The sequence below is a fragment of the Pygocentrus nattereri genome, chromosome 12 (genome assembly GCF_015220715.1).
Source record: "Pygocentrus nattereri isolate fPygNat1 chromosome 12, fPygNat1.pri, whole genome shotgun sequence".
Lineage (NCBI taxonomy): Eukaryota > Metazoa > Chordata > Actinopteri > Characiformes > Serrasalmidae > Pygocentrus > Pygocentrus nattereri.
The window spans coordinates 25,199,743-25,215,109 of NC_051222.1; the positions used below are offsets into that span (position 1 = coordinate 25,199,743).

The following is a 15,367-nucleotide window of genomic DNA, read 5'->3' on the forward strand; positions in this document are numbered from 1 at the left end:
CACGTTTCACCGTATTGTTGTTTGGATCCACTTGTCCACCTTATGAGGAAAAGTCACTGTTAATTATTCTGGCTGATCACCTTTACCGTATGTCATAGATTTCTATTCTGATTGATCTGTTCAGGATGACACTACCACTTTCACAGGGTACAGGAGTTAACAAAACGGTTTAATGAGTATGAAAATAATGTAAGTTATATGTTATGGTCATCACAGTCACCAGATCTCAAGCCACTTAAACATTTTTTGGCTGATGTGTTAAGCAGTACGCTCTGTCAGCATCATCAGAAGACCAGCTGAGGGAATGTCTTTTAGAAGACTGGTGTTTCATCTCACCAGAATGGTTTGAGACTTGCAGAACCTGTACCAAGGTGCAGTGAAGTTGTTCTGGTGGATTGTGGTGGCCCAGTACCTTACCTATGGTGTTTTTCACAGTATGGTGGAGTGTGTTTATAGGAATTTTTGACCGTTCTTCCAGAAGTGCATTTGTGAGGTCAGACACTGATGTTGGACGAGAAGGCCTGGCTCACAGTCTCCGCTCTAATTCATCCCAAAGGTGTTCTGTCAGGTTGAGGTCAGGACTCTGTGCAGGCCAGTGAAGCTCTTCCACACCAAACTCGCTCATCCATGTCTTTATGGAGCTTGCTTTGTGCACTGGTGCGCAGTCATGTTGGAACAGGAAGGGGCCGTCCCCAAACTGTTCCCACAGAGTTGGGAGCATGAAATTGTTCAAAATCTCTTGGTCTGCCTTAGCATTAAGAGTTCCTTTCACTGGAACTAAGGGGTCGAGCCCAACTCCTGAAAAACAAACCACCGCACTATAATCCCTTTCACAAATATTTGTAGAAGCAGTCTGCAGGCCTAGGAGCTTGGGTTTATACACCTGTGGCCATGGAAGTGATTGGAACACCTGAATTCAATGATTCGAGTGAATACTTTTGGCGATATAGTGTATGTTCACATCAATTAATAAAATAATAATCAGCGCATGAACATCATGGACATTTAATCTTTACAATTGCCTTGTAAGGATTAAAAACTGAATTTTTAAAAAGTGTCAAAGGTACAATATTCTGTTTTGTAAAAATGAAAGAAGTGATTGTTCCATCAGCCCTATTAACAAAAAGTTGTCCCAAATAATACATTACAGTACATCACTACAGACCAATAGGATATTCTGAAACAACTTTGATTAAATGTATTGTGTTGTGTGGGTTGTTTATCTCTCTCTTATTAAAAGGACAGTTTGTCCTGCTCAGGTTCTCAGAGTTCTTTCCTCCCCCAGAGTCCTCTGATCATTCCTCATAATACAACCATACACTTAAGGTGTCTATTAAACCAACACTTTATTAGTGAACAATCTAGATAGAAGAAGCTTGAGTAGACGAAGTACAATACTTCATTATTTAAGTAAAATTAGAATTAATCTTAGCAATTTATTACTTGAGGGAAGTGCAGGTATTTATACTTGTACTGAAATAAAAGTACAAAAGTTCTTCCTTCTGAATGTACTTAAGTATTAAAAGTCTTTAAATGATTGTAGATTTGTGACTGTGTAATATTGTTTTAGTGAATAACCGAAGTGAAAGGATGGGGGTGGAGAGAGAAAAATGATCACAAGAAACAGAAAGTAGACGGGCTGTTATATGATGATGAGGGGACATAGTGTCCATGGACAAAGGGCTAAACGGGACAGGAGGGGAAAGTCAGCTGTTAAAATGGCTATTGGAGCAGCAGGTTTCCCAGGGTACATGCAGCGCCTTCACAAAACAAGCCAATGCCCGTCCAATCCAAAGGTCCAAGAGGCAGGCATCCTCCAGCAAATGGGGCAGATAGGTCAAAGTTTACTATATCATTTTATATGGCAAATACAACAAACAAACTTAAGAACAGTTTTAATTGTTGAACTCAACTATAAAACATATCAGTTGTGTTTTTTTGAGAATATTTCAGTATCAACAATAAAGCCCTTGTGCCATGTAAGCTCATTTGCATTTATGTGGTGAAATGCTGTAGAGTTTGGAGTTCTTTAACAAGCCAGTAATACTGGAAATCTTACCTAATAAATACACACAATCTTTGATTTCTGAGTCAAAATAATTCTTTTAGTTCGAGATGTTTGGTGAGCGTAGAGGGTCTGTTCTGAACACGCAACAAAGTCAACCTGAAAACTCTTTCAAAAGTAATCTGGGAAATGAACATTTAGCGTGACAAAAAAAGCAAATGTTACTAATATTCTCAAAATATATATGAATATATGACTATGTCTGTGTCAAATACATATGTTCCGGTTGATATAAACTGGATAAAAGGTTAAAAAATGAGTGCCAGTTTGAAATTCACTCTTACAACAGGTGTAAACTCTTGCTGTAGTCTCTGTCTGTGCCACAGGGTGTCAGTCACAGCGTCCTGTGGATTCCACACTCCCCCTCAGATTCAGAGCGCTTCCTTTAGCGAATCAGCAGTGCAGAAAAATCCTGGCTCAAAGCACTGAAATTGATGCACTGCTCTAAAACAGTGGTCACCAGCCCTGGTCCTCGAGATGAATGTTCCTCAAGGTTAGTTCTAACCACCATCTGCAACACCTGCTCCAGTGGCTCAGTGGAGGGTTGTGGGGCAGTCCAGCTCAAATGAAGCTCAATAAGAAGAAGAAAAACAGTCGCATTCTGTCAGTGTATCATGTACAATGTGATAAAGTGTGTGTGTGTGTGTGTGTGTGTGTGTGTGTGTGTGTGTGTGTGTGTGTGTGTGTGTGTGTGTGTGTGTGTGTGTGTGTGTGTGTGGATAGACTTTCTGAAAAGTCTGTGTCTGTTTTATTGTATTGTCTTCGTTGGAAAGATCTAAATTACAGAAAATCACACCAACTGACTTTTTACTGACTTTCTACCAACATTCCATGTTTGTTTAAAGGGACAGTAGAACAGTGTGTTCTTGCTATTATATGTTAAGGATGACTGTGATGTGCGTTACTAATACATGCCACAATTAACATTCACATGTGAACAAACTACAGTATCAATCACTTTACGTGAAGGACTCACTGACTGCATTTTAAATGTTCAAAATATGTATAGAACTGTAAGTATGTGTTATATGTGCTTTATAACTATGTACAGATCAATTTTAAAGTTTTTATAATAGACTGTATTTGTGGTACAACATGTTTAGAGATCATCAAAATATTAACCAAACTCAAATGACCTATTAACTAAAATTACATTAATTCAGCCTTATGAGGCATTATTACAGTTTACGGGTGTGCTTACAAAGTACTTTTAAAAAGTTACACAAGGTTATGAGCACGTTTATAACTATTTATCAAAATAGGCTTCATGGAAAGTGTTACTGCATTTTCTAACATTTACTAAAAGTACAGTAAGAGAAGAATCTACTCTTAAAATGAAGTGGGGCTTTAATTGGAATTACTTTTACAGAGCGACACAACATGCAGGAATACAAAAAAGCTTTTTAAGAAGACGCTACAAAGCATCAGCCAGACATCAGATGCTTGTCAAACATCTTTTTATTTGGCATTGGAAAGAACTGGATTGTAGAGCTTATTTTACAGGCTGCTCATAAAGATCTCAGGGAAGCATTTTTTTACAGTAGAGTACAATATTGCTGTCATCAGTTCACTGACTGGATCAGTTAAAGTGTTTTATAAAGGCTAGAGGGGAAAATGACAGTAACTGAGTGAAATATGATGATAACTGAGATAAATATTGGAGTTAAACATGTGAGTGTCTGAGTGAAATACGTCAGTAAGTTAACGTAAGTTAAAACTGCCTGTGTCTAAACACAATACTGATTTTTAAACTCTACATTGGATTTGAGTGGCTTAATAATAGGCACTTTAGCCACAAACCAGCTAGGAAAAGCTCTGGGTATGAAATAGATCCAGATCATTAGGTCATTCTTTGTATGGATCTACAATGTCAATAAAGATACTTTTATCCATAAGTCCCAGTTTATCATCCCTCTCTAGTTGGTTTAGATGAATCTGTCTTATTTTGTTTAATTTTACAGGACAAGCTCTCACTGTGTGTGTGAGTAGTTGTAGCGTGTAATTAAAGAACTAACCCTGATAATATGGCAGAACAAATATTTTAGGAATGCCACTTCTACAGTGCAGCAATAGGAAAAGTAAATAGCAAACGTTTATTTTTCATTACAGTTCACAGTTAAAAGTGAAACTAAAATTGAAAATAAAATACATGAGATGTTCACCAGTGTTTACAGCTCCAAATAATAATTCATCCTAGATAATTACACTCATGCATACTAAAAGAGGCTTGAAAAAACAGCACTGGTAAAATATCTTTTTGATAGTTTTCTATTTTTCATGAATTCGTTCATTATGAGAGCGAATGTGTACAATTGAATAAATAAAGGCATGCAGGACTTTGTTGAAGATGCATTTATTTTAGCCATTCTATGAATCCGGAACACATAATGTGTTATAAATCTATTTATAAGGTGTTTGTTGTGAGCTGTTCAAACAGACATCTGGGTCTGAGCCTCTGATGAACAAGCCGAGGGCGGCAGTGGCATGAAAACCTCCCAGACGCGTGGAAGAAACCTTGAGAGGAACCAGGACTCAACAGGGGAACCCATCCTCCTCGGGTCGACTCCAGATTGTAAAGACTGTAACGGAGTGAGGAGGCGGACGCATATGCGGAGATAAGACATGTTTATTATGGGCAAATCCAGGGTCATGGTCTAAACAGTCCAGGGTCAGACATGACAGACAAACCAGAATAACAATGCAAACAGTACAAGCAGAACAAACGACATCCAACACAAAGACCAACCAAAACAAAGGGCCAACACGGGGCTTATAAAACACAGGGATAACGAGGGACAGGCGGAAAACAGGTGGTGACAATCAGGGGTGGAGTCACTAAACAAGGGGGCTGGATCAAAACAAACACACATGGAAAATCAAAACAAAAAGCAAATGGAGTGGGAGGAGCCAATCGTGACAAAGACTGTGAAAGCTTTGTCATCAGAAACGGAAAGTATGGATGGAAATTAATAGGATGTTAAAATTTCAGTTGTTTCATAACTTCATTAAGAGCTACACACACAGTACTTTATAAAATAAGAGTTTACAACTTAATAATGTTGGGATTCTTAACACGAACAATCTGTTCATGTTCTACATTACATCATATTACAATGAGGTTCTTCTACATGTTCTGCAGAGCCAAGCCTTCATCCAGCTAAACATTTATTGGGTATAGAAAAGAATTCTGTATTGAGTGGGAGAGTAAAGGCTGAATTTCGGGGGATCTGGCACTGTGCCAAATTGGTTTTAATAAGGATTTATTTTTTTAGACGTCATGACATTTATATGTAGTTTGAATTTGATAGACTTTGTTTATTTTCAACTATCTGGAAACTGTGACGTCTGGCTAGCTGGTGCTAGACTGTTAGCATTTAGCAACAAAGGCTAAATCAGTAGCAGCTCAGAGAAATTTATGTTAGCCAGTAGAGACAAACAGCAAAAGACAGCTGACTTATTTAGAAATACAGTTAACTTTAGCAGTGGCTTTAAGCGAGATTTACTAATTAAAGTCTTCACCAGTTCCTGCATCAGCAGATTATAATTTAAAAGACTTTTAAAAACAATTTCAATCACTTAAAGCCCGTAATGTTTTGGTATAAAGCTCAATAAAATGTCATGGTGCATTAAACATAAGTGTATACAGTGTTCTTCTGAAGAGATATCATGTTACATTATGGATCCTAAATTACTGAAGGGGTTGGGTAGGGCTTTGCAGATGCCTGAGAACCAAAGTGAATACTTTTATTCAATATATTGTATATTGCAATATAGTGCAAGCAGAGGAAAGAACAGATTTCACAAACTTTATTGTGATATAGGATTGTTAGCTAGCATGTAAATCACTGGAGAACTAGTTACCAAATCCCAGCTGAGTTGACCTTATTAACCTACTGTTTTAACCGCACCAGTCACTCAGCGTCTCCCTCAGATTTCTGTTTTTATCCTCTAAACTCATGAGAAAAGCAGGGAAACTGCTGTGACATTTGAGCCCCTTATATTGCTGGCACCAAGCTAACAGCCCTCTCTTCACAGAGTATAGTTTGGCAGCATTTGATGAGCCCGTATTCATCATGGGTTAGCACAGGTCAGCCGGAGTGAACCAGTCGTCCAGCAGGGCTATTAACTGAGCCTAAGCTCATTCGTATATAGCTAAGCTAGGTTTGAGTTTGAACAAATATCCGATTATAAATTCCAACTACTACTGCTCCGATAAACCAATAATTTACTCATCAAATGCATTTTGGACCCCTCCAAAATTTCCAAATGCAGCTGTAGCTCTCCTCAATACAGAGGGTAATCTGCTCTCCTCAATGTGGATGTAATCTGCTCTCCTCAATATGGGGGGTAATCTGCTCTCCTCAATATGGGGGGGTAGTCTGCTCTCCTCAATACGGAGGGTAATCTGCTCTCCTCAATATGGGGGGTGATCTGCTCTCCTCAATGTGGGTGTAATCTGCTCTCCTCAATGTGGGTGTAATCTGCTCTCCTCAATACAGAAGGTAATCTGCTCTCCTCAATGTGGGTGTAATCTGCTCTCCTCAATACGAGTGTAGCATGCTTTCTTCAATATGCATGTAACCTGCTCTCCTCAATACGGAGGGTAATCTGCTCTCCTCAATATGGGGGGTAATCTGCTCTCCTCAATATGGGGGGTGGTCTGCTCTCCTCAATACGGAGGGTAATCTGCTCTCCTCAATATGGGGGGTGATCTGCTCTCCTCAATGTGGGTGTAATCTGCTCTCCTCAATACAGAAGGTAATCTGCTCTCCTCAATGTGGGTGTAATCTGCTCTCCTCAATACAGAAGGTAATCTGCTCTCCTCAATGTGGGTGTAATCTGCTCTCCTCAATGTGGGTGTAATCTGCTCTCCTCAATACAGAAGGTAATCTGCTCTCCTCAATGTGGGTGTAATCTGCTCTCCTCAATGTGGGTGTAATCTGCTCTCCTCAATACAGAAGGTAATCTGCTCTCCTCAATGTGGGTGTAATCTGCTCTCCTCAATACGAGTGTAGCATGCTTTCTTCAATATGCATGTAACCTGCTCTCCTCAATACGGAGGGTAATCTGCTCTCCTCAATACGGAGGGTAATCTGCTCTCCTCAATATGGGGGGTAATCTGCTCTCCTCAATACGGAGGGTAATCTGCTCTCCTCAATATGGGGGGTAATCTGCTCTCCTCAATGTGGGTGTAATCTGCTCTCCTCAATATGGGGGGTGATCTGCTCTCCTCAATGTGGGTGTAATCTGCTCTCCTCAATATGGGTGGAATCTTCCCGTATGTTTTTGCCAACACATGAATTACAGAGCCTCACTCACATCCTTTCCCAGGGCCAATTCCGATGTGCCAGTGCCAACACTTTGCTTTGGCCGCTGCAATGTACTAAGATGGCATTAATACAGTATTGGTTGATAAGTCCATTAAATCATCATGAGAAGGTTGGATCAACTTTATTTTTAAATATTCCTAACATTTAGCAAGTTAGATTATTTTAGTTACCATCTAAGAACACCTTACCAACCACCTAGACCACCACACCAACCATTTAAAAACCCTTAATATAACTAAAACACCCTTACACCCACCTAATAAACACTGGCAACCACAAATGATTGCCAACATTGCTGCACAGCAATCACTTGACTTTCTTCAAGAAATTGTCTTTCTAGTAGTTTTTGTCTTCCATTGCTTGAAGCACATTAAGTGTCAGATTTACAAGGACATTGCATAAAAAGACAGTAAACTACAGGATAATTAAACATAGATGTTTTACCTTCAAATAAACATTATTTAAGAAACACATACCATATTTTAACATCTAGTTTCTGTGGAAATGATGGTATTATTTTGCTGAATAGTGAAGTTTTATGCTGTAAATGTAACAGCATAATCACACTTATAGCACAGAAGTTTGAAATGTTTGGTAGCTGCAGTAACTTAAAAGAAAGGGCAACTGCCTCAGCAATATACTTGGAAATTGTTTGTTTCTTAGCAATAATTAAAAAGGTTTTACCTTTGGGAAGTTAGACGACTGCAACCCTAGAAACGTGTAGTCAATGTTGTCCATGAGGCACAAATGTGTTTGGCGGAAGTGCGAGGTGATTAAAATCAGTGACCTCCCAATGAGTAAAATTGATCTGTTTCTGCATTGTTGTTGTTCTGGATAAAACATAATTAAATTCTACTCGATGTATCACAGCTAATTTTATTCAACCAAAACTGCGTAAAATGCAAGTAATGAATCATTCAGATTTATTAGATTCAGCTCAGTTTGATTTCTAACATAGAAGTCTTCTTTATTATGTATCGGTTACTATTAATTATTTATGAAATATTAATTTACATTTATGTTTACATTTACAGCATTTAGCAGACGCTCTTATCCAGAGCGACTTAAAAGAAGTGCTTTGTCTATCTAGAGAAAATATCTAGAGAGAAAGCCAGTCCTGAGCTCAGATACTGCTAGAAACTAAAGAGAAAAAGGAACAGAGTTGAATACAGAACTCTGTGCCATTCAGTGCAATACAATACAATACAATAAACTACAATACAATACAATAAAATATAATATATAAGTGCAGCTTATAATTCAATGCTAATTAATCACAGTTCTACTTTTTACAGTGCAGGCCTTCAAAAGACTCTTTAATAAAATGTGTCATAGTTTTTCTCACTTATTTGGATGTAAATAATGGTAAATAATTAAAGTAAATAATTGACCTCTGATTTTTTTGGAGTGGGGGATGCTGAGGAGATCCACCCTCATCTCCTTTTTGTGCACCAGCTCGCCAGGGACCACCAGGGTGAGGCCAGTAAGGGGCACTGGCCAATGCTGCATTACCCTGGGAAGGCCTCTGTGTGGTCAAAGAGCACCTGTATGAGGTGTATCAGGTCTGTGCGGGCCAACAAACTGCTGTAGTTGCTAACCAAGACAGTGGACATTCTAAGATCCCTGCTATTGGGACCACGACACGCTCCTACGAATTTAAAGAACTTTGTTCAGGGTCACTAACACAGCTGGCTATTGGGGGTAGGGTTATATGTGGCTGCTGCCATATGCTCCGTTAAGAGAGAGAAATGGGCTTTAGGGAGGCAGTATGCAAAGTTTGCACTGTAGCCCCGCCCCCCTGTAAAACGGCCTGATTGTGTTATTGTTGTTGCTATTTGCTGGTTTTAGTTGTGAACACCAGGGCAGAAAGAGACATAAAGACATAACAAAGCAGTGATTTGTGTTTGTAGAACAAATCTAGCTAAATACAGCTCTTCTTTGATGTTTCATGAGAAGCAGTTAAAAACCTCATTGTCTACATTGTGGCAGTTGGTAGACACTGTGTCAAAGCAATGACCTAAATAGATGAGCTAGTTTTAGAAAGTAAGAAGAAGTTATAAAGGATCAAACTCTTAATATTTCAAAGCAAATAACAGCCAGCCAGGAAATTTTAGATGTGTGACTAAGATAAGTAGTCTTAGAGAATGACTGATATTCTCTTCATGGCCTTTAGTAGAACAAATGAATTCTCACTAAAACCCACATCCTCCAGGAGCTGCTCATAGTTTCACACTTCAGTTAGTGCAGTGATGCAAAACCACATTTCAAAACCTCAACTGGAAACATGTACTTTTTTAATCCACGTAATCTCAAGACAGTTCACAAATAATGTTTAAGTACACAAACAAAAAAGGTTCATCACAAAAGCTGATATTAGAAAAAATATAAAAAGTATTATTATTTTTGTTGTACTCTTTAAATCGTACTTTTTAGCCAAGAAATAAAAAAAAACTGCTAAATACTGAAATTATCTGACACTGTTGATCAACTCAAAGACAGAAACACTCAAAAAACTTCAAAAGCTGAAACAACCTCCAAATACAAAAGCTCAAAGCATCGTCCATTAAATCATCTTTCATCAAAATCAGTTTGTATTAAAATCATCAAGATGTTTTTGGAATATCCTGAAAATATGAGGTGCATTTGGTACATTTTCAGTTAAATCACTTTCTTTTTGTTTCCTCATGTAAATCTATTGAAGGTGATGTTAGCATGTAGGCTGAAAGTTCCTTCACTCATCTGTGATCTGAGACAGAATCAGTGGTTTTAAACAGATGTTAAAATGAATGACAGGTGGACAGTTGATTTCTGATAAAGGCTGCTCATGAGGTTTAATAGAATGACTGAAATAACTGTTGAGGCTCTCTCTGTAGATCTGATCACCAGTTCTAATCCTGAAGACTGGAATCTTTTGCTGCTCCATAAGACACAGTCGTCAGCAGGTCCTATGAACACATCAGTCACTGAGTCTACTGCACAATAGTGTTTGTGAAGCAGTGATCATAGTGTGTATTCTTACCTTGTCTTCTAGAGACGGCTCTGAATCTAACAGAGGAGCATAGACAGTCATTCACATACACATCTTAATGTTACATTAATGAATATTAAAGTACATGTAGTAAATCATACTAGATCAGAAGTTGTGTTTTAGTACCTTTGTTTTTGATGGTTTTAAACAGTATTATGATGGTGAGCACTAGAGCGACCACAATCACAATAGAGCAGACCAGATAGAACGGCTCTACAACGCTCTGCTCCATGTCTCTGATACCTGGATAGACCAGATGCACAAAATAAGAAAGTAAACAAGAATTAAATCACTGTGTATTTGCTGAAAATGTTGCTGTTTTATTCTGAGCTCTTGAAATGTATTTAAATAGAGCTTATAATATTGTGGCTCATTATGAATCAGTCAGTAAATACATTGTCTTATGTCACAAGCACAAGCTTGTTGGTTTGTAAAATGAGATTTAAAGGTAAGATCTCTTACCTGTTTGATTTTTCTTGCTTAAAACTTCAGAGTCCAGGTTCACAGCTGAAAGATTATGAATAATGAGTTTTACAGCAGCAGATTCATGTCAGTTTTCTAGTTTATATTGTATTTGATGGCACATATAAGAATGTGCTCTATTAGACACAGTGTGTGTTCACTTTCCTCAGTTTATCTGATTATTGTGTGAAATGAGGTGAAAATCACTTTCTTACTTGTTTTCTTTTCATTGCTGACAACTTCAACATTTGTGACAGGAAAAATGATAGATTATTAATGAACTGATGAGTGTTAGAGCTTCTGTTTTGACACACATATTTATGAATATATAACATATAACAATTATGTCTTTACCTGTAACAGTAACATTGATAACGTGGCTTGTAGTGAATACAGGTCCATCTGACTTACACCTGTAAAGTCCAGCGTCCTGCAGAGATAAACTCCAGAAAATCAGAAAAAACTTTCTTTCCTTCTCAGTAATATTCCTCCATCCTGTTCCAGTGTGATTGGAGTGATTCAAAGGTCTGCAGTGATCAGTATCCTCAATTTTACACCATGACACTGATACGTTCTTCCAACAGTGTGATTCAGTGGTAACAGTACAGTTGATCTTCAGAGTCTCTTTTTCAGGAGATTTCCACACTGTGTTCCGAGGAACTCTGAGAGACGGAATACAGTCCAGAACAGGCTCTAGAGAACACATTTAAATAGAAAGAGATTATTATTGTTATAATTTTTTATCATTATTATTATTAGTTATGTAATTCTATGTAACTAAGCTAGTAAATAATGAGGCTCGGGGGGCGCTGCCATTTTGCTTCGCGGTGTAGGGCCGGGGGCGCGTGGAGGGCGGGTGCAGGCCCTGGGTGGGGTAGCTGGCCTCCCCTCCGGGGCTGGTGGCGGAACCCGGGGCCCGATGCCTTGGAACCACCTGACCCCATGCTGGGTCCCTGCCCGTGCGTGGATGGCTTGCGCCGCTGCGGGCGCACCACCGGGTGGGGCGGGTTGACCTGCCTTGCGTCGGGGAGTCGGGTCTGTGCCTTGGGGTTCTGGGGTGCCTGGGTGGCGGGGGTGGGGCGGTGACCATTGGAGGGTGTGTGGGGTGGACTGGGGGCAATGGGTTCCTGACTCAGGCCAGCTTGTCTTTTGTCTCGTTGATGTCTGTTGCTGTTTGACTGTTGTTTGACTGGAATGGTTCAGTGCAGGTGTATATAGGTGTGTCGGTCTATATGTAGGTGTATATATGAGAGCAGGTGGATGTGGTGGTGCATATATGTGTGGGTGTATATAGAGGGTGAATGTGTCTAGGTGTACATATATGTCTAGGTGAATGTGTGGGTACACATGAGTGTGGATGTATGTGTGGGACGGGTGTGTGTATGTGTGGGTGTGTGTGTGTGCGGGGGGGGCTGTGTGGGGGTCCGGAGGTGTGTGGGGGGGGGGGGGGGGGGGGGGGGTGTATGTGTGGATGTGTGGACGTCCACGTTCGCACGGGCATGTGGTGTTGTGTGGTTGGTGTTACTGGGCGGGCTGCTATCTGCGGTGGGGGAGGTGGGGGCTTGGGCGGGGTGGCGGCGTGGGGTGTCTCCGTGGCCTCCCCGGGCCGACCTCATCCTGCCTCGAGCGGGGAGGCAGTGAAACGCGGAGCCTCATGAGCCAGCTAGTCAGCTGGCTCTCCTCTTCCAGAGGACCATTGTCTCTGGACCTACATACCCCCCCCCTCCATCCACCCCCAGACACACACACACACACACACACATACATTACTCCCCCACCCAAGCAAACACACACAAACACACACAGTACACACAGGATCCTGGGGGCAGGCATGTTGCCGGGGGTCGATGAGGTCGACCCGCTGTCATGGCCTCACTCGTCTCCTGACTAGTGTCTGTCCCTCAGTTTTTACTGCACTTTAGACATTCAGGGACATTTGAGAAAAAAAAAAACTAGTAAATAATGAAGTAGTAAAGAAAGCTAGTAAAGAAACTTTATTTCTTTCAAATGTTAGCAATGTGTAAAATATGAATCTATGTATTATACAAAATAGCTTTAGCAATGACTTCTTACTTTTCTCCTCAATGACCTCGACTGATTCAATCATTTGTTCATTTTAGATGTTGGAATATAAATCTCTGTATATGCTTTATGATCTTTGCTTATTTCTATGGTGTAAAAAATGTTTATAAAAGACGTAAAATTTTAGGAACCTTTCTTGAAGAAGTTCAGGTCTGTCCAAACTTTCCAGAAAACACAGGAAAAGTTTGTGCTTTGTGTTTGGTTATATTGGCGATAATAAACATGTTCATTTTTCAAAATCTCTCACACTTCATGCACCAAAAGAGCAAATGTAGACAGTGAACAATGTATCATCAGATCAACCTAAAAACAACTGAACTAGTGACAAGAAGTAGAAGCAACACATTTATTCAACTGAAGAAAAATTACACTGATTGAAAGAATCATTATTCATCATTAATTCAAAGTATTTGTTTAGGTATTTTACAAAAATGAAATAATAATAATTTATAATTGAATAAGTTTTTCATATGCAGTAGAGGACATGTTTCATCATAAAACATTTTTTAAGTGTGCAGTTTTGGGACAGAGAAAGTTAAATTAAGAATACTGTGTGAACACAGAAGTCTTAAAGAAAGAATACTGTAAAATACTTCATCAGTTCAAGCTAAAAGATCATTTATGTGATAACAGGCAATTTAACTAATGAATTCAATTCTATTCAACTGATAGAAGTATTTTGAAAGAAAACAACATTATACAAATTAAACATTTACATGAACAAATATTTTACACCAATTCAAACTGCAAAATCACTTCCAATCAACTTCTGTCCTGTTACAGTCAACTTTTAACATGAAGCTGAACATCCTGCCCGAAAATAAGTGTTCACTACTATCAGCGACATCACTGTTTGTCTCTCATTAATTATGATAATCATCATTATTATTTAAAAATTAATGGAAAAATGTTGAATTTAAAATCTGTTTAAACAATTAAACACAATGTACATTTTTCTGATGTTTTAACTTTCATACTTAATTTGATTTGGTTTTGAAATTAAACTACAATGTTGAGTTCATTGAAGCTCTTATACTGAATGAACAGACCAATAATCAGGGATTTACTGATAATTATTAGGTCACTAGGAAGCTGTAAATGCTGTAAATGAACATTAAGAATTTGTCCAGATTGGTGAACTGAGTTGAATGACATCAAAAAAAAAGAGGAGACATAAAACCTTACAAAAAATATATAGTAGAAACATAATTACAGACATATAAATCACGTTTTATATTAAATGTTGATGTGTATACTATTTTTTATTTCTTCAATTCTTGCGCACAGAATATATTTTGTGAAAAACGTATTTTGGTGAAAAGTCTGCAATTTGTTTAAAGCTAAACTGTAAACTATTTATTATATATACAATAAAAATATGAATATAGAGTTACAAAGATCTTACTGCACAAATGATTCATTATGACACAATTTTTGGTTCTGTATTAAACATCGTTAATAGATCCATTGTAGAACCGTATGCAACAGGTTTTAAATCATAAAGAAGCATTTGAGCAAACAAAGAACCCTTTATGCATTTAAATGGTTTGTTGATTGTTCTCAGAACAAAATAGAACCACAAAGAACATTTTGAGAACCACTTTTTAATGCTGCAGTGCTCATGAAACATGTGCTGTTGTTTAAGTGTCTGATCATCATTATAATCATTATTGTTTGAAGTGAAACAGTGAAGCTGCGACTGACCTTGTGAGTGTCCACAACAGCTGAACAAAAGCAGAATTAGCATTAGCAGATGACCGATGACCTGAAAGATACAGGACGCCATGAATGCTGATCTTTTTACTGCAACATGTATAGTAGAGAGGAAGTGTGTGTGTGTGTGAGTTTGTGTGTGTGTGTGTGTGTGTGTGTGTGTGTGTGTGTGTGTGTGTGTAGGTGTGTGTGTTGTAGGTGTGTGTGTGTGTGTGAGATTGACTCTCTCATTTTATTGGTCTCTTACACTCTGAGTGTGAGGATGTTCTCCACCGACTCCTCCTCGAGTCTCTGCAGCGTTTGCAGTGTCTGTTAGTTCATCGTTGCTGATTTCCGGTGAGTCTCTTACCCATCAGCTCTCACTGCAGCTGAAAGGAAGTTAAAGAGCATCTTCTATTTGGTGGTTGAGCTGTGAATAAACACTGTCCTGCTATTGATGTTCTGAGTAGACCAAAAGCAATGGAACAAAGTCAAAGTTCATGCAAGTTACTGCACCGTTATTGTCCCTACCCCAACTTATATAGTCCTGGAACAAATAAGCAGACCTTTACTTTTATAAGTGCGCTTTCATTGTGATAAACAAACGTTAAACATTAAATCCCTCCTAACATATTTGTCAACATTGTATATGTTGTAACAGTGGCGTAATGTCAGGACCTACGAGGCCTTCTCTGAAGGCCTGAAAAA

The 15,367-nt window shown here is 38.8% G+C and overlaps 1 protein-coding gene across 1 annotated transcript; it reads right to left on the bottom strand.

The window, feature by feature from the left end:
• Positions 1–9,687: 9,687 nt before the first annotated feature.
• LOC108437781 lies at positions 9,688–14,802 on the bottom strand. The gene is made up of 7 exons (XM_017715138.2): positions 14,672–14,802; positions 11,240–11,578; positions 11,101–11,124; positions 10,886–10,930; positions 10,550–10,666; positions 10,415–10,440; positions 9,688–10,340 (listed from the first exon to the last, which is right to left on the bottom strand). Exons 1-7 carry the CDS (start codon positions 14,751–14,753, stop codon positions 10,284–10,286), a joined length of 690 nt encoding a protein of 229 aa, XP_017570627.1. The 5' UTR covers positions 14,754–14,802; the 3' UTR covers positions 9,688–10,283.
• Positions 14,803–15,367: the final 565 nt, after the last annotated feature.

Excerpts from the sequence above, each read along its gene's own strand:
- LOC108437781 (XM_017715138.2), bottom strand. The coding sequence starts at position 14,753 with ATGGCGTCCTGTATCTTTCAGGTCATCGGTCATCTGCTAATGCTAATT. Across the intron at positions 11,579-14,671 it reads CTGTTGTGGACACTCACAAG|AGCCTGTTCTGGACTGTATT; the intron begins GTCAGTCGCAGC and ends TGTGTTCTCTAG. Across the intron at positions 10,341-10,414 it reads AGCCGTCTCTAGAAGACAAG|GACCTGCTGACGACTGTGTC; the intron begins GTAAGAATACAC and ends ATGTGTTCATAG.